Here is a 24,544-nt window from a genome sequence, read left to right on the forward strand (position 1 = left end):
ATATATATATATATATACACACACACACATATATATATACACACACACACACACACAATATTCAGTGGATATATATATACATATATATATATATATATATATATATGAGCCCCGCCTATAATTAATTAAGGTTGGCTGCATTATCTGACTCATAAATGAAATTAACAATAGTTCATTCAAACTGTATTTTCATTTCCTTATTCAGGGTGCACATTATAGTAGAATTCACATTATAGCAGAACTCAAAAGAAAACTTAAAGAGCGGATTGCTTTTTCGTTTTTATGTCCACCCTGCAAAAAAACAATCACAATTCACTTGGACTCCTCATTTCCAAGCGGCGCAGGAGAGTGACGTCGGTGTTCACCGAATGGCTCAATGCTTGTGGAGAGGAGCCCCGCCTGTGAACCACAGTGCGTTCAGTGACCGCGGTACGTCCAGTGACTGGAAAACCTCACGGTACGTGAGCAGATCACTGAACAAGCACGGTTTCCTCGCTATGAGAGAATCTGCCAAGCTGTTTTCTCACGTCCTGGTTTCGCCATCAGATGCAGGCAGTCGGAGGACGGAGCGCGTCTGGTGACGTCACTCTCCTGCGCCGCTGGAAATGAGAAGTCAAATTGAATTTTGAGCCTTTTTTTTTTTTTTTGCGCAGCGGACGTGAAAACGAAAAAGCATTTCCTTCTTTTGACTTCTGTTACAAAATGTGCAACCTGAATAAGAAAATGAAAATGCAGTTTTGATGATTAATTCTTAATTCTATTTATGAGTCAAAAGTGTCGTTTTAATCTGAAAATGTAAAAGCATTTTTGCTAATGCATTTTAATTTTCAAAATTGACATTTCAAAATGAATTTCGGTCACTGTTTCCTGGGGCGTCTTTTGAAAATGAAAACTTAATCGTTATTTTCTTTATCATTTTAATTAAGTCACAGAATAAGCAGCCTTGAAGAAGAAAATGAAAATTCAGTTTGGATGATTGATTATTAATTTTTATTTATGAGTCAAAAAGTGCAGTTTAATCTGAAAATGACGTATTTCTGTTAATACATTTCCAATAGATTTTTGAGCCACATCCGTTTCCATTTTTCTCACTAATATAAGATACATAATAAAATATTTTGAAACTTTGCATGAATTTAGAATTTAGCATTTGGTGATTAATTTACCATATCTTCTGGAATGTTTGTTTAACTTGTATTCAGATGAGACTGATCTATCTAAACATTGTGGTACATACCATTAGTGACCACTATATGTCTCTGAATGCCACAGGCACTCAGAAAAACCACCAGCTGACTCACAGAGCAAGAAAAATGTCTCAAAAAAATAAATAGATAAGGAGAAGAAATGTAATTTAAACGGATAAAATCTGCAGCAGACAGAAACAGACAAAGTGTTCTTCCAGAACAATTAGATTATGTGAAAGTAGGCTCCCTTATTGCATTATTACTACCGGTATTATAACTGTTATGATGGCTAAATTCTGCAAATCAAAGTAATATGTGGTGCGCTGACTCAGATTTCTTCTTGGTGGATATGAGACACACTGCTCAGGCAACGATTCGCACTATGTTCATTTTACATTGTCTGCGAGCAAAGATTGCTGGTGGCGTTGAACCATTTTGTAATATTCAGGTTGTGCAGGCGGCCAAAGTAAAGCTGACCTCAGGCCACTTTTGGCCCCGGGGGGCCGCACTTTGGACACGATAATGACGGCTGATGTATTAACTGAAAATTTTTCATTTCATTGCTGGTTATTTCCCAACTTATTCAGGACACACACACACACACACACACTCTCTCTCAGACACACACACACACACACACACACACAATATGTATTTTACGCCATTTTCTGCACATCTTCTCCCAAGAAGATCCATCTTGTACCCTCCTGTTTTCATGCCAGATGCAGTACATAGGTTTTTATTCGTCTCTTGACGTCTGCGGCAGCTGGACGATGTCTGGACGAGGAGTTGAGATGTATCACGGACACGTCAGGAATCGTTAAACGCGGCGCGGAGACGAGTCGGTCCGTCTGTGGAATCTGTTTGAGATCAAGCGAACGCATGGGTTTTATGGGTTTGCTTTCGGACGTGGAGGTTCGGGGCTCGGCGCGGTGACTTTTTCCCACGCTGCGACGGAAGGTCAAACACAGCCTGTTTGGTCTCGCGGTGCCCGGGTTCACGTTCCGGCAGGACCGGATTAAAACCCGGATCGGGTTGCTGGCTGAACCGCAACTCTCGCGCTTCCTTATTTATGTTTAATATTCCCTCCCTGTGCCGTTTCTTTGAAATCCTGACGCCTAAGAAATGAAACAACAACAGCTTCTGCTTCAATAAGCTGGACGACATGTAAGAAAAACAAAATCACGCAGGAAGGAGATTATTAAAGTATTCAAAGCTTTGAATTTGCATTAAATTGGCCCAGCCGATCCAGAAGAGAGCGACGCTTTGACAGACGTGACGCAGACGCAGTAAATCCGTCTTCATCCTGAAGTCGTTTCCGTCAAAGCCACCAGAAGGGAATCGTCATCCACTGTGAAGACAGAAATAAAGTCCTGTGACGTTTTGACGTTTCTGGGCTGGAAATTCATGAAAACATAGACGTATTTGGTCTCACTGAATTTCCTAGGAGAGATTTGGCACAGATTTTTCAGAGCAGGATGTAAAAACATGTAAAATGTGTTTTAACATCCTTTTTTTTGTGTTTTAGGGATTAAAAAAAAACATAATTCTGGATTTTAGTTCATGAAAATGCACTTATTATTATTATAGTTATTTTTTGCATTTTAAAGTAGAGATTTGTCACTTAATCTTCACTGAGAGATGTAAAAACATGGAAAATGTAGCATGGTCAAAAGGGGAAGGGTGGTTTAAATAAAGAAAAGTAAAAAAACCCCACTTAAAATCCCTCAAAAAGAAACCCAAATGTGTGTTTATGCTGACAAATTAAGTCAGTAACAAGTAAAATGAAAGAAAAGATTTAAACAAATGTTAAAGAAACAAATTGATTTAGACACACATAAAAAGAAAATAACTTTTTATAGTTTTCATTTCTTAAAGAAATTTCCTTTGCATTAATAGTTATTCTATTCTATTCTATTCTATTCTAAAATAAACAAACTTAAAATTTTCAAGATATTTTCCATCTTATTAAAGAAAAAAAACATGACCCTTTAAAATAAAATCTACATTTTGAAATACTTATAATACTTACAACCTTGTAGTTTTTTATTGCAGTTTTTTAAACCTGAAGATTAAAACGAAAAGCTTGAGAGATTTAGTTTAACATGTAATAAATGGACAACAACAGACAAATTATATGAAATTGAACTTTCACAAACAGCCTCATCAAGTCAGATAAAAGTTGACAAATCAGATTAAATTATGTCAGTTAACATGTCTTCAATCAGCTTTTCCAAAATGGAGGATTTTTTTTTTTTTTTATTAAGATATTATTAGTTTCTTTCCTCCTGAAACAATTTTTATGTCCCGTTTTAAAGGATCAAACTTCAACTGCTCTTTGTTCATTGTTGGATTTAAAATTTAATTTGTGTCAATTTACAGAAAACACGTTTTGGCTTCCACAGAAAAAAAATAGCATTGACTTCTTTTTTTATATTTAATATAAATGTGCAGAATAAAGTGGAAACATGAAAAAAGTCAAACATACTTTCACGTTTTCACCAGTTATTTTCCCCTTGAGTTAACTCTCAGTACATTTCTGCATATTTTTCGCTGTCAAACCATAAAACTTTCACTGTGTTTTGGCGATCTGTTGACACAAGAATAGTTTTCTGTTTTTGAAAACAGATCCCAAGGTGGAACTTTTTGAAAATGCTCCATCTCCACGGAAACAGAAGCAAAGGCAATTTTTCTGAAATGTGCACCACAGTCTGCACATGCTCAGTAAAGCCAATCAAAACAGTGTTTCCTCCCTGGACTTTTATTTTGACAGTCCCCGTAATAACAATCCAGCTTTTATTTATAGCACTATTATAATACAGTGCCGTAACACAGTGTTAATGTTCATAGCGGATTGTTCTCTGCTGAATGTGTGTGTGGTTTCATTTAAAAAAAAAAAAAAAAAACAGCACCCACTAGTGGCCCAACAGGAATACTACATCATTTTCAGCATTTCAACAGATATCATTTCCAAAACTTTGCCGCAGAAACGTGAAACTTTCCCCCAGCTGAAACGTTGCGGTGTGAACGCTGCCGGAGCTGCCGAGCATCAAGTTTCATCTTCAGCTGATCCGAAAGAACCCGTTTTGACGAGAACGTTGGAACCGAAGGAGCGCGACCGACCTCGTGTTACCAAAGAGTCAGATTGAGCTGAACCAACAACCTCATGATGAAGAAATGAGTGCAGTCACTGAACGATTGTTATTTTCACTTACTGGCGAGAATGTTGAAAAGTGGCAGTTTAATCTTTACTTTGCTCCCTGGATTGAACTCTTTGGCCTGCTGGTGTCAGACTGTTGAGATCTGCCCCCTGCATGTTACGCATAGTTACGTTTCTTTGCCTTTTAAATCTTAGCAACTTATAAATGGAATAACAAATGGATAAAACATTGATTGATGTCGGCCATTTGGGTTTTGTTCTGCTTCTTCGTCGTCTGGCTCTGTTTGACCTTGTTGTTTTGGATTTGGAGAATAAAGGAAGATTGCAATGTAACAGAAGTTGGGTGTGGATCTCTGGAAACTGGTTCCCATCTGTGCTGCTGGACGGCTCTAGAAACCCCCCGACTCCACGTTTCTCATTTTTGCTTTTTCAGTAGTGAAAGTCAATCATCGCCGGAAGTGTGAAACCGTCCTGGAAATGTTGGGATGGCTCTGTGACATTGGGAAAAAGACATTTTTAACCCAGTCGTAGGAGGAAAAATTACAGAAACCTAGAAGAAAACAAGTTGATTGACGGGACCATTTTGTTTTGATGTGTATTCAATGGGGTCACATGCATTCAGCTGTAAATCCAATAATTTAATACGAGTGAATAAGAACAAACCTGGTGCAGATTTCTGCTGTGATTCCAGCAAAAAGCCAACTGAGCAGACGAATGAATTGATGTTGAAAGTGAAGCGGGTTAAAAGCAGTTCGTGATGAATAACTTGTCCAGTCTGAACGCTGCTATCAGAAATGTTGTTTTTCAATGCATGAGCAGGCTGGAGCTGTCCAGCAATGGAATGATCAAAGTTTTAATCAGACCAAAGGGAAGTAGTATCAGGTTCAGAGTGTTTACATGGGTCTTAATATTTCTATTTTATTGTTGTTTTTTTTGCTGTTTTTATACATTTTTACATGGTTTAATATGGACCTAAGAGCCTGCAATAAAGATTGATTGACTGCTTCCTTTCCCTCCACATATTGAAGACACGGGTGAGCGATCAGAGTGAGAATATTCTCCTCTTTTTCTTCACAGCTGGTTTACTTATAAGTTTGGACGCTTCAGATTGGAAGTGTCCTGAGACACTGTTTTGTTAAAGAACCACATGTGGCGTCAGAATCAGTCGAAAGCCGAAGTCCTTTGTTCTGGGAAAACGTCCCTCCGTCTCATCATGCGTCGCCGCACGTTCGCAGTTTGAGTTGAATTTGCTGGGTCGATTCGCGCCCAGGAGACGTGAGGTAGAATAAATGTTTTCAGAGCCGCCCTCTACCCTTCTCCGGCCCCGCAGGTTGCTGGTTTGAGGCCCTGCAGCCGCGCTCCTCCAGCTCCCCTTTAACAAGCCAACAAACTGAAATAACATGCTAGTAATTCTCAAACATGGAGCTTCAACTTCTTGAATACAACATCGATACAGTTTTATGTCTATAATGTAACCTCTGTGATGTTTGTCACTGACATCAAATATGTTTCTCAGTTTCAGTTCAGGGGCCACAAACGGCCCCCCGTTTCATGTCGAGTTTCCTGGAGCGGTTCAATTGTGCCATAATAAGCTTTAATTTGAAGCTTTAGTTTTCCTTTGTTGTGGCGCAGACGAACTAAACAGTTTTATTTCCAATTAAGACCAAAAATGACTGCAATCTCAACACCAAACCAATTTTAATAAAACAAAATATAGTGAAATGTCCAAATAAAAGCTCTTCTCGCTGTTGCATTCTGGGTGTTTTTACACCCTGGCAGTGAAGCTTTGAGGATCGTTTGATGGCAAAGAGCGTCGCCAAGATCTCAGCTCGGGTCTCAGTGTCATGCTGTGTCGTACTTTTACAAAATGTGGTTTTAAATTTCTTTGAAATGTCTTCAATTTGATTGGTATTTTGGCAGGTTTGCATTGAGTAATGTGTAAATACATTAGCCTCCAGACTAGCAGCAGTTCAAATGTGTCCTCTGTGGTGGACATTAGTAAACCAGGCTGTCTCCCACCCACTGCATCTTACTGAAAGAACTCATATTGGTGTCTACAGAGGACATTTATGGCTTTTCAATGATACCAAAAATGTTTTCAGTATCCTAATTACCTTGCAGATATTAAGGAATTTAAAAAAGTATAAACTGCAGTCAGAACTTTATATGAGTTTATAACTTTTCTCATTCAGGGTGAATGAATCGATAAATGTAAGTTTCAGCCCCTCAGAATATATCAAGAGAATAAATCCACGTGTTCCAACAGTCACATTTAAAAAAAATGTGAACGTGTCCAAAAGATTGTGTTTTTCTATCTTTTATAAATAAATAGAAGAAGTGGCTTTTATTACATATCACCAATATATTTTCCAGTAGTCGTCTACCTACCGTGTTTTTATTGCGTTTTAGGATTGATGGCGTTTTAATCACTGGTGAAGAATCTGCTCGGCGTCGCGCCGTGTTGTTTTAGGACGCTCCGTTTGTTATGAGTGGGAAAAGCAGGGCCAGGGTGAAATACTGCAGGAGGCTCTGTGTGTGTTTCCCTGCTGTTTTTCATTCACTTTTTAAAAGCAGATAAACAAGAGGACGGATCGCGATCGAGAGCGGAGCCAGATCGCAGCAGATTGATTTAAAAACCCAAAAAAAGAAAGAGGGGGGGGAACCCGGTGTGTTTACTGCCGGCCTCCGCCACAATGGAATTGACCCAAAATGACTTTGAAACAAGAAGCAGGCTGCGTTCTGCAGCGTTCTGCAGCGTTCTGCAGCGTTCTGCAGCGTTCTGCAGCGTTGTGATGCTGTTCTTCCTCTGCTCCCACCACAGTCTCCGTGACATGTTGCTTCAGATAATATAGAAGAAAAGAGGATCCTTGGATTGATTTGCACCCGGTGCCGCTCAGGGTTTCTGTCCTGTTTGGCCAGAAAAGCCTCATTTTAAACAGATTTTATGTTACAATGCTTCTCAGTCTCATTCTTTGGTCAAATTCAAGACAAATCTACTCCCGTTTCATCTTATCTACTTTCTTTTTACAGTATTCAACTACTCTAAATCCATGTTGTGCACATTTTTGGAACTATCCAGGTTTTTTTTTAAAGTGGTTTGATTATTTTACTATTTGTTGCTGTTATTCTTCCTTAAATACTGTAATTTCCAGATGTAAGTCGTATCTGAGTATTTATTGCATCTCTATACATTGGCTTTGAGTAGTACCAGATGGTGTGTAGTACTATATGTTATGTATAAGTCCCGTTTGACTATAAATCACATTATCAACCAAACAACGACAAAAACTGTGACGTATAGTCCAGAAAATATGGTAAGCCTCTCCGATTAACATATCTGGATTATTATAGTCTTTTTTCTTTATTTGGAACTTAATTTGCCCCGGAGCCACATCTTGTTTTGAATTTCTCTCCAAGTTTCATGCATTATAATCCACATTCTGCACAAAACAACTTTCAACTACCATAAAACAAGTTAGTGTCGTGCTGTTGCACTCAAACGAATACACTTTAACATTATTATTTTTTAATTATATTTTTTAAAGTAAGCCATTAAAGAAAGACAAGATATTTACAAATGAAACCAATGTGTTTGTCAACACAAAATAAACATTTTGTCACATTTTACACATTCAGCACCGTCAGATTAACGACTGGTTCATCTGAAGTTACATCAGTTACTAGGAGGAAGATGCTCTATAATCTGGAATATAGTTACATCAGTTATGAGAAGGAAGATGCTCTATAATCTATAATTGTAGCTGAAGTTAAATCAAGTGAAGGCAAAGCAACAAGGTGAAAGTCAAAAATCCGATTTACACATTAAAGAGAAATACTTAAACATGCAGGAGGAAGACGAAGTGTCCTGGACAGACGAAGTATAGATGAGAACAGATGAGTACAGATTACATCACGGTTATTGCATCAGTTTGTGACGAGAGTGGATCAGTGAGGGAGAAGAACTCGTCTCCTCCCCTTCGTCTTGTGTCTTCACTTTCATCCGGCGACGCTGAGCTCATAACGGTTCTCAGTCACTCCAAGGATTAACATGCATTTCAACTCTTACGGGTGGTTAGAAGGCCGTTACAAGGAAGTGGTTGAAACTAGAAAGACCCAACGTTAGACGCGTGGATTGATATTATTTATGATGTTTTTAAGATGGGAAGATAATTTGTCATACGACTTCAACAAAATGTGTTGTTGAAAAGATGGAGCAGGTTTTGTTAAACCATGAGGCGACCATTTGTACAATGTTAAACTCTTCTTTGAGGTTATTTCCAGGTTTGATTCATTTCTTTTTTTTTTTTTATATCACAAAGCTGCACCCATGCTTCCCTGTTCTGTGGAGTGTTGCTATTTAGCTGTAAGGTTGTATTAATACATGATATTATAATATGATGGAAGGACCAAAACCTTATCTCTGTACTGTTTATAGTATATAGATTGGATGTTTTGTGTGGATTCAGCTGTAATGTAAAGATGAATGGAAAGTCAAAATGTTATGCTGAGAATGATGTGAACCATGAAAAATACTGACCAAACAACGAACGAAAAAAAAGAACTGGAGGAACTCTGAAAACATCCACATTCATCACACATTTCTAAACAAATACATTGCTTTTGTGCGGTTAAACTCTTGAATTTTCGCATATCCTGAAGGCGTCGGCAGTAAATGGGTTTCTTGTCAGTGTGTGTGTGTGCGTGTGTGTGTGTGTGTTGGTTTAACTGCATGAAGAAACACCTCCAGTGGGTTTTCCGAGTGCCGCGGGGAGGCGGCCAAAACTTTCTGCTCAGCATTATCAGTTGTTATGTAATAAAAATTAAGTGCTGGTTGTATGTTTTTCATCAAAGACGAAAAGCCATGTGAAATATGGCACCTTCACACTCTTTTAGCATTTAACTCAGAAACGGGACAGAAACGTTCTCTTGGGTTCTTGAATATCCTCCAGTTAAAAGACCAATAAAGATGAATTGCAACCTATTGATGCCCTCATTACACCAAATAAAACCCCCTCTTACAACAACTTAAGTGAAAACACACTGTGAGTTTTTCTTTCTGAAAGCATTTTGAAAATTATGTAATTCACCTGCTCGGCCACCAGATGGTGCAAACATGCAGCAGAGAAAAATAAATGACTTTTATCAGCAGGTTTGATATTTTCTGTCTTGTAACTCTTGTTGGGTCTTACAATCTTTTCTCAATTACTTCGACTTTATGGGAATCATCTCCAGAATTTTTTTTTTTTTTTATTCCCAGAAATTAATTCAGATTTATGAAACGCTGAAAACAAAAATCCTTCGGTTGGAACGTCACGGTCATTGGCTTCACGGGCTTGACTTACCAAGATCCCGTGTTCAGTTTCAGGATGACATGCAAATAAATTGCACTTTTAGCGCATGTGTTTTCAGCCAATCACTCTATCGTAACACGGGGAGTGACATCGTGTAAAAACAACGTTCAAACGACGGTGCAGGGAAAGTTGGACAGTGAGAAACGAGAGAAGCTCCAAACCAACCAGGACCCGCCAAACACATCTTCATAAGAGAGGAAGACGTTCTTAAAAGTAGAGACTGTTCAGCCCCGTGAGCTGAAACCGGCGGCTGGTTCCACATGGGAAGAGTCTGACGGCTGGAAATGGACTTTTAGATCCTCCAGTCAGCAGCACTGGGGGAGCCGAGGCGATGTGGGAGGAGCAGCTCTTTCAGAGATGATGGCATCTGGTCATTAAGAGCTTTCCAGGTTAAGAGAGTGATTCTGACAGGAATCTAATGCAGAGAGAACCACATGGGAGAGCGGCGGGTCTGGACTCTGGTGAGGCGAGGATGACGGAGAGACTCATTGAAGAGTGAGAGACGAGGTGGGGATGTGGAGGAGGAAGAGAGTGGAAACCACACACACACACACACACACACATGCAGCAGAAAACAAGTTGGGTTGTTATTACCATGACTGTCAAAATAAAAGTACCAAGTCCCAGGAGAAGATGACCAAGGGAGTCGTGACAACACGGAGGAGAGGTGGTTCTGATTGGCTCTACTGAGCATGTGCAGAAGAACCCTTTACCATGGCAGTGTTACGCATGTGACGTAATAGAGAAAAGTTTAGTATTTTGTTTTTTTTGTCGAAAAGTTGCATTTCCCTACATTTCCACGAAGCACAAGCATGTGTTTTTAAATGACCATTTTCTCCTGTTTCTCCGGTTTGACGAGCGACTTCACCATTAGCCAGGGGGGCTTCAGTGAGGGGGGGGGGGTGGTGCAGAAATGAGAGAGGGTGCATTGAGAGCAGACTACAAACGAAGCAGTGGAAGTGAAAGGGCAGCAGACCCACATGAATGTTTTCAGTACATCTTGTGAGGAAACGGGATTCTTGAGGGAGCTCCACTTCCGGGCGGCGGTTTTGGGGAAGACGCTGCGTAAGGAATATCTAGAGGACGAGGGTCCGCTGGGCATTCCTTGTTGATTGCCCCGTCACTTGCTCTTCATACGCACCTTTTCTTTCTTTCTTTCTTTTTTTTCACCCTTCATGGGCCTGATCGTCTTTACAGCCAAACCACTGTAACTCCCACCGGGACGCTCATGTTGCAGAAACTGCCTGAAACGTATAGCAATCAGCCACTTGTAAAACATGGTGTGTGTGTGTGTGTGTGGGTGTGTGTGTGTGTGTCCACTTTTTTTTTTCGATGTCTCACATACAAGAAACTCTATATTCTGGTACTTTCCAGCAGAATCAGCATGAACTCCTGCAGCAGTTTGGTGACGGATCTATATTTTCCATCACATGGCCAATTTGCTCAAAACATCAATCTCAAATTTCTGCTCAAATTTGCGTCAACATGAAGGAAGACATGTGGACTTGACCGAGTAATTCCCCTCGTCCGCGAGCTTTCACGAGTACGGGTGCTCTGTGTAGTACTGGTATCGGTGCATGATCGGTTTGTTCATGTCAATCAATTAATTTAATCACTTTCTTTGAAATGTGAGCGCACACAGGAAGTGTGTTTGGCAAACGTGAGACAGCGAAGAGAAAGTTACAAGTATAAACGTACTTAATATTTAGTTCTGGTACTTGAAGACACTGAAAACACCATTTTTTGAAGATGGCTCCTAAAGAAGACGGTTTTTTGAAATGCAGCAACTGTGCATGCACTAAATCTAGTCACCAGTTGTTCTGCACATGCTCAGTAGATGGACAATGACTCCCAGTCCAGATTCTCCCGGGACTTGGTACTTTTATTGTGACAGTCACCGTAATAAGAATCCACTTGAATGTCCGTGTTCTCCCATCGTTCATGTTTAAAGTGGATTGTTCTCTGCTGCATGTATGTGTGGTTTTTATTACACAAACAAAAAGCGGCACCCACTAGTGGCCCGACATGCTCACGACATCATTTTCAAAACGTTACCATGTAAACGTGAATCTTCTCTGAAACAAAAATGCAAAAAATGAGGCCTGGATGTAGATCCAAAGATCTCCTCATGAGATTGAACAAATGTGCCACTCGGAGTTCTGCAGTTTTAAGAAGGCCGTGTGCAGGTCAGCATTCAGCTCCACTCCAGGACCAGGCAGACGGTGGCAACAGCGGTTTTATTTCCCGTAACAACAGAAAGCCATAACAGGACCAGCTCACGCCTGACCTCGGGGCGCTCCCGCCTTCTCCCGCTGGCAGTGAGACGTTGACACCGTGTGTTTCAAATCATTGGCTGCGGTATCGTCTTTCCGAGGCAGTAATCCTGCCAAGCATCCGGGAGTGTTTGTCCGGAGCCTGTCTGGAACTCGTTCGTCAGCTGGTGGTGGCCCGAGTGCAGAACTTCACCGCCCTCACCTGTGAGACTCAGAGCATCGCCCCTGCATCTCCCTGAAAATCCTTTGTGGGCTTTAAATTCATTTGTTCACGGTGTGTTAGAGAGCATGAAGTCATTACCGAGCAGGGGTCAAAACCCCGGCAACGCTTGGAGCATATGGAACGAGTTTAGTGCTCGAACGGGGGATTTACCCAGATTGTCTGAAGGGGTCTGGAGATTTTCTTTTGGCTTGATTGAATTTTGGAGTAAGTTCAAAATTAACAATGGCAATTTGCAATTTGTCAAAGGACTTTTCTGGGATTTGAGTGGCTGAGTTTATAGTACTGGTGAGTTGACAGTGACTTCATTCGAGAAAATCATTACTTCAATGAGCATTTCCTCTCTGAAATAAATTTTATATATATATATATATATATATATATATATATATATATATATATTCAGTACAAATATAAACTAAAACTAAACTATACATACTTTGTTGTTGCCCCTTGGGGAAAAAGTTTTCTGCGTTGACTTAGTCTTGCTCAAGCACATTTTGACAGGGAGAGATGTGGAATTGAACCTGCAACTTTCTGACTGAAAGATGACCACCGTCTTCCCGAATATGCACCATCAAATGTCAATTCTAAAAACCAACTCTCTTACAAAGAAATACAATAAATGTGACTTTCGACATGTTTGTACATAATTCTTATGGAACTTTCTGTGACTGAGACAAAGACACAGTAAAACCCTGACAGCCTTGAAAGTTGGGTCTTTTGAATATTAACTAGAGCTACACTCGGTAGAGGGCAGACCTTCACCAATGCCACATTTGTTTGCGGAAGCTAGATAGCATCGTTAGGATGTTAGCCATTGGCTCATGTCAATGCTAACTCGGTAGCTCAGGTATCTACATCACTGTGTGGAACACTGAGCAGGGAGCGTCACCATGGCAACAGGCGCTGATCTCTTTTGAGTTGACTCTCTCAGCCGCTTTGTATGGGACATTTTTTTTTTCCAAAGTTTTGAGGATTTATTTGGAAACAGTTAGCCTTTAGCGTCCCTGAAGATTTCAAGTGATGAATAGTTTTTGTGAAACGTACATACATGCAACCCAAATAAATAAATACACACAAACGAAGACATACTGGTCGTCCTTCTCGTTGGTCTCCCAACCGTCGTTGGTAAGGGTAATCATGGGAATTATGAGCTGTTTGGATTATCAGGTGTTTAAAAAGTATCTCTCTCCCAAAGGTAGATGCTTTTAATTTGAAATATCTCATCTTTAAATATGGGCCCTGTTCACACAACGTTTTCAAGTGAAGAGAGATACGTTTGTGTTGTCGGGATCCGTTCACATGGCAATGATGCTCGGAGCCACTGAAAATGCAACTCTTCTTTGAAAATGAGAGAAAACGCAACTTTCTGAAAACACTTCCATCTCCTTGTAGACAGCAGAAACACTGCTACTGCTGCTGCTACTGCTGCTGCTGCTGCTACTGCTACTGCTACTGCTGCTGCTGCTGCTGCTACTGCTGCTGCTACTGCTACTGCTACTGCTACTGCTACTGCTGCTGCTGCTGCTGCTGCTGCTGCTACTGCTACTGCTACTGCTGCTGCTACTGCTGCTGCTACTGGCGACTTTGCGCCACGGCTGTAGTAACTAGTAGTTGTGCACATGCTCAGTAGATGAACAGTAAGAACAACATTTGCCTCCAGTGTCATGAGTCCCAGCCCATATTTTCCTGCATGGTTTCATAACAAAAACAAACAGTGACACATAGTGGCACAGCATAGTTTTCAAGCGTTTCCTATCAATGGGCATCATTTTGAAAATGTTTCCATATGAACGCGAAAACTTTTGTGAAACAGAAACAGAAACTTTTCATGTGCGACATTGTCATGTAAGCGGAGGACTATTTAATACGATTTAAATATTTACATTTATTTGTAACACTGACTGATTTGTGTATTTTCACAGGTGTTTGCTCGGAGCACACTCACGTTTTTAACACGTGACCGGCACTTCCTTTTCCATAATCAACGGCAGACGACTTGCAGCCTGTGTTCTTTATATTTTTACACTCCTGAAGTGCGATGAGCTTTGTGTGTCTGCAGTTAGATGGTCCTGAAAAATCTAAATGAAATCCCAAAAACAGGCAGTTCCCCAAGTGGCCCATTACCGCAGAGCTGTTCTGGCAACGTTTCAGAGGAAGCTGTGGTCCAAACATTAAATGTCACAAGGTGAAGATTTTTATTGAGCCCTATTTTCCAGTGTCACCTGAGTATGAATCACTTCTCTCAAAAAATAGCATCATGACAAAGACACTAAAATGTCTTACATTTTGATTTTATTTCTAATGTTTAATTATATTAAAGTTTAATGGCATCCATAGGAAAGTAACTTCCATTGATACAATGACCTAAAAACAACACAGAGGTTTTCGCTGCAGCTTTGCTATGTTGCGATTCTTCATTCAATGAGCCGTCAATTCAGTGCCAAAATCACAAGCTGTGATGGCGCACAGTTTGGACCGCTTCCTGTGCGCTCGCTGTGACGTCTGTGATCCCTACGCCACGGCTTCTTCACGGAGTACGACCTCTCCTGGTGAAAATACAGTTTTGTCGGCAGCCGGGTGACGTCACAGCTCAACTTTTCTTTTTGTTCTTATGGGTTCTTATATGTGAGTCTTTACTTGCTCAGCCTTGACATCCTCAACTGTACCTCTGACCGGGAAACAGTGACGTTTAAAGTGACGAATCAAAAAGGAGGGGGGATTACGAGGCCGTCTATGCAATGTCTGCACCCAAAGTGCCAAAACTCAACATCGACGCACATGGAGAGATCACAGAAGTCACAGCGAGCGGAAAGTGGTCTAACTGAGAGCGATTACAATTTTTATGCGTTTGTGATTTTGGCAGTGAAGTGACGCCATAGCGATGTTTTGTCTTCACTTCCTCTCTGGTCAGTGTTTGTTTCGGGCGACAGCGCCCCAAACCAGCAGCTGCTGTAACTGTGTGACCTTTTCCAGGTGGTTTGATCGGGTCTCTAAAGTGAACGTGAACGCCACCGAACCAAATGAGGGTGTGAAAATTCTCAGCCCGGCAGATGACTCTTGAATATCTGTCGTCTCTGATGGATGAGTCCAGCATAGAGCGATGGCGGCAGAGGCAGGTGGAGCCGTCGATCCTCCGTCAGCGTCACTCTGCAGGAAGCTGAAGCTCCCGGAGCTGTTCTGCAGGAATCCAGGGAGCCGCGGACGTGACGCAACAGCCACTAGTACGGGTGCTACAAACCACAATAACAGCGAGAGCCACAAAACAACAACAACAACAATTAAACCATGTAGTCAGTCTAACTTCAGGATCCCCCCCACAAAAAAAAAAAAAGATTCAAGCCTTTCTAGAAACATGTGTTGCTGTATTTTCACATAAAAATCTGACAAGTCAAATAGAAGTTTTTGCTGAACCACAATACACATTTATCCCCTGGCTCCGAGTGTCAATCCTATCTTTTTTCTTTTTAATGCACCACAGATGTCAGCTTGTGTATCCGCTGGTTGAGTGGCAGGCTGTGGACTGTGGAATGTGATTCGCTATTGTGTCTTTTGAGTGATTGAATCGTTTCACAGCTGTTTGAGCACAGGCACTTTCCATCCAGATTTCTGTCAGAGACTGTAATAATGATTCAGCCAAGTAGAAAAAGAGGCCAGAGAGCCAGAAAAAAAAAAAAAAAATTAATATATGTTTGGAATTCACAGTTATGATATTCATACCGAATGACTGCATTTGAGTATTTTCAGCGTGAGAAGCTCAAACATGTTTAATTTCAAGCTTTATTTTGTTTTGTTTACCAGATTTTGAACATTTGTGGAGCGATTTCACTTTGAGACTCACCAGAAGACCTTTGAAAATAATCTCTTAAAAACTCGGCAGCAATTGTTTCACCAGACCTTCTTTAAAGTGATGTAGGTGGAGGTAGTTGGTGGAGCGAATCCGAAGGCACTGACACAGACGAACTGTACTCAAACACAGACCCAGAATGGTTATCAATGCCTCTCCCCATTATGTCTGTAGACTGTAGCAGAGAGAGAGAAATTAAACTTATCGATTACAGTTGGCGTGAATGACATCATCACGCGCGTCACGTAGCTTTTGCAGACTCCGCCATTCACCAGTGCAGGAAACACGGCGCCCAAGTGGCTCAAACACATTGATTCCCTTTACGGAGGAAGGACGACAGCAGGGCAGCCTGCAGGACTTGCAAAGTGGATATTTCATCAAAGGGAGGAAACGCGATCATTTGCACACACGGCAGCGATACATTTGAATGAACGTCGCATTTTTTGATCCGCTCAGTAGCGACGCTCCGCCCAGCAGCATCGGCAAGCAGCAGGTTTCATTGTCCAAAGAACCGAATCGTCAAGCACTATCAAAAAATAGGATCAGAATAATAAAAATCGTATCAATTCCCATCGCTTCACTTCGTCGAGTAAACGGGGCGACGAGTGACGTCTTAACTTCACGTGGAAAGTTCCCATTCAGACTACTTCCTGCAGAGAAACCTTCCTGTTTCCCACTTCAGACTGAGATGGGTGATTTTATTCCAAGATATGCATTAAGCACGTTAAAACCACACCGACTGCTCTCTGTCTCCCTAAATCTTGATAGGAGATGACGCAGGTAAAAACATCTTGATTCAGGCAGGCCTTTGACCTGGAGCTCCTGGAGTTAGCTTTTGTTTTTCTATAACTATGCATGTTCTTCGTGCGTCTATATTTTTTAATTATCTCTGTTTTATTTTTTCTGCTTCTCGTGCTGTAAAGCCCCTCGTGATTCATGTCTGTGAAAGGTGCTATATAAATAAAGTTCAATTCTATTCTGAGAGTGACGTACAGACGTGTTGGTGGAGGATGTTATCAAATGTGTCGGATCATTAAAGGCAATTCAATGTGAATTTGACCAAAAAAGAATATAAAAAAAACCCACAAAACGGAGGAAATGTATCTCACAGGAGCGAGTCTGCAACAAGTTGAGCTGGTTGTCACTTAATTAGCAGACAGTCAAATCTACCGTTCTGAAATCCATCAGATCCCCCACTATAGGCAATTCTGTAATGGAGCCGGGGTTTTTTTCTTGTTACCACTCCACCACTGTGCAGAGATGTAACCTAAAACCTGGCTGAACCGTCGGTTCTCCCACCCAGAAGATCAAACTGCACTTCCCACGGTGCAACAGCGTCGTGCCACGGAATCGTTTCAGCAGCAATCGATCACCCCTCGGAGGGAAGACAAAGTCGGCCACATGTTGCTTTAATGCTGCGCCGGTGGTGCCGACGGCGGGCAATTCATATTTCAGCTGGAGCTGCAGCACAGTGAGCGAAGGAGGGAGGGAAAAAATAAAGACGTTACTGTAAATGTTAGCGCAGCAGGTGCAAAATGTTCCACATGTTGGAGTAATGTTTGTTTTATACCATTTAGACTTAACAACACAAAGTGGTGGAGGAGTGTTGACCCACATTAATGAGCCACACAGTTAAATCCCAAAACGTGTTTTCCAGTCCGGGCCCTCGCTCTCGGCCCCTCCCCCGGTCCAACACACCTGATTCTTGTTATGGGGCCTCGATGAAGATCTTTTTATCTGAACCAGGTCCAGTGGGAATTGCGCTCAAGCATCCAACCAATGAATAACCGTTAATTAGATGCAAAAGAAAACACGATTCTACAAATTCCCGCCGAAGGAATATTAAAAAAGTATTCAATTCCTCTATCATACAAATACACAAAACCTGTCGGCCTTGTTTGTACGACAGTGTTTGAAGGCAAAATGCATCGTTTTTGAACTGAGCATGTGAGTAGGTGGACAATGCTAATAATGTGTTTAATAGTGATATATAATGATCGAATAATAATTACAAAAAAAAAAAGGAGTATAATGGTAGTGTGTGGCTTCAGTCCAAAAAACAAGTTGTGACCTGGCATTTAAAGAACATCGTTTTTTTAATGTTAATGCTGTGTAAATGCGAAATCTTCCTGAAACAAGAATATAAATATGATGTTTTTTCACTTTAAACGTTGTCGCATAAACGGGGCCTAATGCATGAAAGGTGCCCTACAGTATATATATAAAGACTGACTGATTAACTAAAAGGTTCCATTCCTGAAAATACTTGAGTGTATGTTTGTGAATACTCCTTGGGTCGACGTTCAACGGAGTGTTTTTTTTATTTTTTCTGGGAGTGCTTTTCAAGTTTGTAGGGTTTTGCACTTCCAGGCCACCGTAGATTTCTATCAGTCATGCATTTCTTCAATTTTGTATGCCTGGAAATGATTTGACTTCAGACTCCATCATATCGTCTGAATGTTTGACTTTCCCAGTGTCTTTCAGCGGGATCCTGACGATGTCCTAAATAAAACAAGACATAAATACATCCCCTGTCACCAAATCCCTCCAAAGTCATGCAGAAGCACGAGCCTCCTTGTCCAGCTTCTTTTCTTACAAATGAACAACAGCACGACTCGGAGCGGCTTCCAAATGTCGGAGCTACTTATCCCGCAGCACTACAAAGACCCAGAACAGCTTTCAGTCATCAGGCTCCCACTCATGTTTCTACTATTCTCTAGTTTTCCATTTTGACTGAGCTTCAGCTGCACTTGCATATCTTTCTTGGCTTCTCCTCCATTTTTATTTTTTTAAATTTTTTTTAAATTAAATCATCTGAATTCTTCGACCCTGTGAGAGATGAGCAACATCTTTGTCCGCTTTGAAAGCAACTAACAAAAAATAAATAAATGTTTTTAATAGCCGCACACACACACACGTGTGCAACATATGTGCAGTGAGGTAAGCGTAATCAGTTGTCTGCCTGCTTGTGTGACTCGAATGTAAACATTTGTGAAGTGCATGTGCTTATCGTCTTTATTTGCTCTTGATTCAATACTTCAATCAGAGGTTAGCTTCAGGGCTCCATCACACGCCAACTATTTCAAGTGAAAACAGAGATTTTTCGTTGCGTTTTGTGTCCGTTTCAACGTCAACGGCGCTCTGAGTCACTGACAACGCAAGTCTTGGGAATCGGTGTAAGTGGAAGCAAGTCATGACTCAAGACTTGCTACTTTTATTTTGACAGTCACTGTAATAACAATCCAACTTGGTGGTCTGTCCACGAGAATGTCTGTGTTCTCCCATCGTCAGTCTCTAAAGCGGCTTGTTCTCTGCGGCATGTGCGTGCTGGTTTCATTACAAAAACAAACAACAGCACCCACTGGTGGCCTGGCATGCTCACTACATCGTTTTCGGTGTTTCTGCCATCTCCGTGGAAATAGAGGAGTGGATAGAAAGCACGTGGAGGAGTTTAAGCACCTGGGATCAAGAGCAGGAAGCAGTGGAAGGGGTGAAAGAGAGGTGAAGTTATGGTTAAAGAGGAAGATCTGCATTGACTAACGGTGGCGGCACTGAGGCGGCACTGGAGGTGGAAGAACTGAGGATGTTGAGGTTCTCGCTGGAAATGAGGAGCTTCATGGGAAAGTTTGACAATGACTGAGAGAGGCGAGGCTGAGCTGGGGAAGGTTGATGCAGGAAACAGAGACGATTAGAAAAGGAGGATGAGATGTGGTGACCCTGAAACAGACGTGAACAGAAGACTAGTGTGTTGTGGTGGAGAAAGTGTGATTTTGAAGAGTTGAAACAAACACTTCCATGTTCTGTTCCAGAGAAAGATGCACGCCGTCCTGCTGCTCAGCTGCTTCGTGTTGGCAGCGACAGAGTATTTCCTTAGCTCCGCCCACATGATCCAAGAGGACAGACCCGCCGCCACCAACAACGCCGTTGCATCCAACGCCTTGTCCCAAAGTGTGGAAATAAGCTCCCCGTCCGTTCTTATTGTAGGTGAGTTTGTAAGTGTAAGCTGTAGCATTTATGAAAGTTAATGATCATGTATGCTGATGATATTCATGTAACTCTATTTTCTGATGTTCGCTTTTTTAGAGTTGCCAAAATCCACCAGGAAGAGGAAGTCAAAGAAGCACAAAAAGGTTTGCGTCAAAGAAATGTTGCTTCTTGATAATTACAGGAAGATGTGCTCAGATAAGTCTGAAATGTTTTCAAATGCTCTTTGGAGTATTACTGACCTTGATTACGATCTTGAAAACCTTTTAAAAGTTTAAAGTCTAACCATTTCATTACATTTGAGCTTTTGTGGCTTATTGTTCCCAGGGATTTTAATTTATGTATCTTGGCTATTTTAGCCACTGTAGCCATTTATAATGTCTTGGTGTTTCCTAATGGTGAGAGTTGAACGAGCAGCTTGTTTCACTTTTTTCTTTTCTTTTTCTTTTTCCTTTTTTTCTTTTCTCCCAAATATATATATATATATATATATATATATATATATATATATATATATATATTATTATTATTATTATTATTATTATGTATCATTGGGGGGGTTAGCTATTTTATCAGTGTTTAGAAATTCAAGCTATTCTGGATACTTTAGCTTCTTTACCTTTAGCTGTTTATATCCTGGCGATTCGACCATTTGTGAACATCAAAAATGAAAGCAGAATGTTTATTTACATGATACATTCTGGAAGCTTCATTGAGCCGCTGCAGAGGAGCTGAAGAGCCACATGTGGCTGCAGAGCTGCAGGTTGACCTCTGGTCTGCAAGATTCATCAGTCTGGTCAAATCCGAACGTTCCTCCCTCTTTTGGTCGCTTGTCTTTTCAAACGTTCTCCATTTATTCCATTGAAAACCAATAATAATGAAGGATCATTATTTAGTAAGGACCGGTTCATACGGATCATAAGAATCTGTTCTAAGTGGACCTACCTGGTAGAATAAAAGTGAAATGGATAAATAAACTGAACCACTGGGCTAAAACAGTATAGCCGTTACTTTTTACAAAGGTTTTAATGGAAGCCAGGTTTGAAAGTTGTCTTCTGTTTGAATCTGGTCTGGATCCTCACATGTGTCGGATTAAACCGCTGTGAGGTGAACTCCTGTGTCGTGACCTCTGCTCCCTCTTTCTTCCTCCCTCAGAAAAAATTCAGTGTGAAGAAGCGGCCCCCTCCTCCTGCTAACTGCATCCCCCTGTGGGGAAGCTGTAAATCTCAAGGCAACGTGTGCTGCGACCACTGCGCTTTCTGCCACTGTCGCCTCTTCAGAACTGTGTGTTACTGCCGAATGGGCAACCCTCGCTGCTGAGCCTGCGGCTGCAGTTCCCAGCTCACAGGACTCCACGCCACTGCCGCCACCGCCACCGCCACCACTACCGCCTGCCGCCACCCGCCGTCGCCTTCTGTGAACATCGTGAAAGGTCGACCGCTCTCTGCTCTTGGTTTGTAGTTTGACTAAAATTCACTGCATGAAAGCACTTTATTACGAGGACTGCACGGCAGTGAACTTTGCGAAAATGTTACAGGGTGTATTGCTTTTAACTGCTCTGAAATTCACAGAATAGCTTTTAAAACCAGTTCTTTACTACGACTTTGAGCTTTTAGCACACTTACATAAAATATATCTGCTTGAGCAATTGTATACACAATCTTAACACATATTTACATGACTGTGTCACAATTTACTTTCCTTGCATTAATCATCATGTATTAATTTAAGCTTTACTGTGCGCTGATATTTTCCATGATTTGTGAGTGTCGAAACTCTTCTTGGTGACTTTAAAGGGAGTCTCAGTGGTTTCTAAATCCTCAGTGTCACTTGACCTTCCCACAAATATACAGGATGTGAGCTGCGATAAAAGCAGAAGCACTAAGGACTTGGGTTTGTAGCTTTCCTGCTGGAATGGGGTCACTTTTATGCTCATTTGTTTTCAAGTGATTTAATGGAGTTCAAACTTGTACAAAAAGATGGAGAGAATGGAAGTTATGAAATATATTGATGCAATATAGCAATTAAATGTGAATATGGCAACAAAAAAACAATAAATAATTAAGTCTATAAACCTTGTTCACACAACAACGGGTCTTGGAGCCGCTGAAAACGCACCTTCTTGAAGTTTTTAAAATCCCCTCCGACTCCGACTCGGTGAAAATGGGCCCAAAAACACAACTTTTATAAAAAGCTGCTGCTGAGCATGCTCACCATGTACAGTAGTAAATAGTTGTGGTGCACATGCTCAGTAGATAAGATAATAAGGACAAGGTTTTCCTCTAGAGTGTCTCCCATTCCATATTCTCCTTGGTTTTGGTGGTTTTATTTTGACAATCACCATAATAACAATCCAATATAATTGTCTGTCTACTACAATGCTCCTGTTCTCCTGTTGTTAAAGGGGTCGAATTATGTAAAATTCACTTCCTAAAGCAATACTAATCGTCTCCACACCTGGAACGACGCCCCAGAAGTGAAGACAGTGTGTCCTCTCTCTCTCCTGGCTTGTTCCAGTTTTAAAAAGTGTGTTGCTCCAACCAGCCAATCAGAAATCAAACCCTATATAGTGTCATCGGGGGTTTAGCCAATCACAATCAAGGTAGGCTCCTCCCCCTTTGACCCCTCCCACAATTAGGCAGCTCTGCTCTGGCACATGGCACCACGAGAAGAAGTACTTCCTCCTCTTCCCATAGATGGGCGTGTGGGGGCGGAGCCAGTCCAGCTCACACAGACACAGCAGATTCTGAATGCAGCTCCTATGATCCTATATTCTAATGAAGGGAAATTGAGGAGAAGCAACGAGACATGTGGAAGAGTTAAAAAGTTGAATAATATGGCACCTTTAATGTATATAGCGTAATGTTCTCTATGTGTGTGGTTTAATGAGGAAAACCTCACCCACACGTGGCCCTACTTGAAAAAGACATTGTTTTCAGTCTTGCATCCATTTGCATAACAACACAAATCGTTTTCAAAATGTTGCCATTGAAACAAAAATGCAAAATGGCAAGTTTTCAATTGAAATGCTGTCGGTCGTGTAAACGTGGTCTAAAGTCGTCTCTCGTCACAATAAAAGCAGCATGACTAGCACGACAGAGTAAATCTGACATCACGCTTCAAGATACACGATAAACTCTGTATTTCGCCTGATCCAGAAGACGTTCCCAATATTCCTCATGCCAAATGGATCGTGTGTGGTTTCTTTCAGAAATGATCATCAGTGCATCTTCCAGCAGGTCTTTGTGTTGCTGGGTCTTTCTCACTTAGAAGAAAAGACAAACCAGTTGATTTATTTGGTGGTATTTGTTTCTAAAACAAGCTGCTTTATTCATCTACAGTAGTCTCGTGTTACTGGTGAGTCAATACAAGCTAAAAGGGGAGGGACTGTGAGGAGCGAGAACCAACATGAACTAATAGTCAAAAATAAGTGGATTAAAGAGCTGCTCTATTGCTTCTGGTTTGGTTTCAGTCTTTTCTATAAACATTGTCTCTGCCACTCTGTGTTTTTTTCTGTGAAATTGCATTTGAATATATGTTTTCCTTTAAAGCACTGGTAACATGCTGATTCTAGTAACCGAGCCATAAGAAAACTTATAATTGCAAATAAAAAAAATGCTGCTTTTTAAATACTATGTGAAGTATATGATGTTTAATTCTGTCCATGCATAAAGATGAATAAATAAACTTTTGCGACTGTAGAAACGTGGCCATTCTTTTATGTTTTTGAAAAATTTATTTTATTGCTGGTTTTAACAGCGAAGGGGAGCCATTTGTGGCGTATCGAGAAATTCGTATCTTTTGACAACTATTCGGAGATTAGATTGAAATCATCTAACTTGTAGCAAACACAGAGAACATGTTTGATCGCCACAGGAGCCAATTCCTCTTTGTACAAATGCAAAATGGGACTTCATCACTGATATCAAATTGTCACACACACTCACTGTTTGAATCTGCCAGTAAAGTGATATTCACGGCTTCATCTCCTGACGTGGATTCAAACCCGGAGCTGAACAACAACACTACCCACCCCGTCACCTCTCCACCCCGTCACCTGAGATGAGCGTGCAGGAGGGCTGGAGGGCTGGAGGAAGTGATTTATTCTCTCAGCAGACGCTTTTAACCCTTTTAACCGATACGTCTGTCGAAAGATGACAGAAAAGCTTAGGTTGCCATGGTTATGTTAATAAAGATCTGTTTTGTGTCCCCCAGCTTCACTGACTTTTCGAAACTATAACTTTCTGTGGCTGTAATTAGCGTTAGCAGGCGATAAAAAATTAGTTTGAATCATGGAGTTCCACAAGGTTCTATCCTCGGGTCGATACTTTTCGCATAATACATGCTACTTGTGTTTCCTAATAAGGTTCCCTTTATTAGGAAACACTCCATCAACTTCCATTGCTATGCCGATGATACGCAACTCTGTTTATCTAATAAATCAGATGATACTGATCAACTTGATAAACTAGCAGATTGTCTTGAAGACAAAACAATGATTGATTCATTCATTCATTCA

General features: G+C 41.0%; 1 protein-coding gene across 2 annotated transcripts in view; it reads left to right on the forward strand.

Annotated features, from left to right (window-relative positions):
* The window catches only part of asip1 (agouti signaling protein 1), a 29,134-nt gene extending 5,410 nt beyond the window's left edge, over positions 1 to 23,724 (forward strand). For both annotated transcript variants that reach the window (XM_080495486.1, XM_080495485.1), the window contains exons 2-4: positions 19,851 to 20,025; positions 20,125 to 20,171; positions 21,181 to 23,724. In XM_080495486.1, the coding sequence (XP_080351612.1) occupies positions 19,857 to 20,025; positions 20,125 to 20,171; positions 21,181 to 21,345 (381 nt within the window). In that variant the 5' untranslated portion in view covers positions 19,851 to 19,856 and the 3' untranslated portion in view covers positions 21,346 to 23,724. The remainder of the gene's footprint in view (positions 1 to 19,850; positions 20,026 to 20,124; positions 20,172 to 21,180) is intronic.
* Positions 23,725 to 24,544: the final 820 nt, after the last annotated feature.

Source organism: Blennius ocellaris (assembly GCF_963422515.1).
Source record: "Blennius ocellaris genome assembly, chromosome: 4".
NCBI classification, from domain to species: Eukaryota; Metazoa; Chordata; class Actinopteri; order Blenniiformes; family Blenniidae; genus Blennius; species Blennius ocellaris.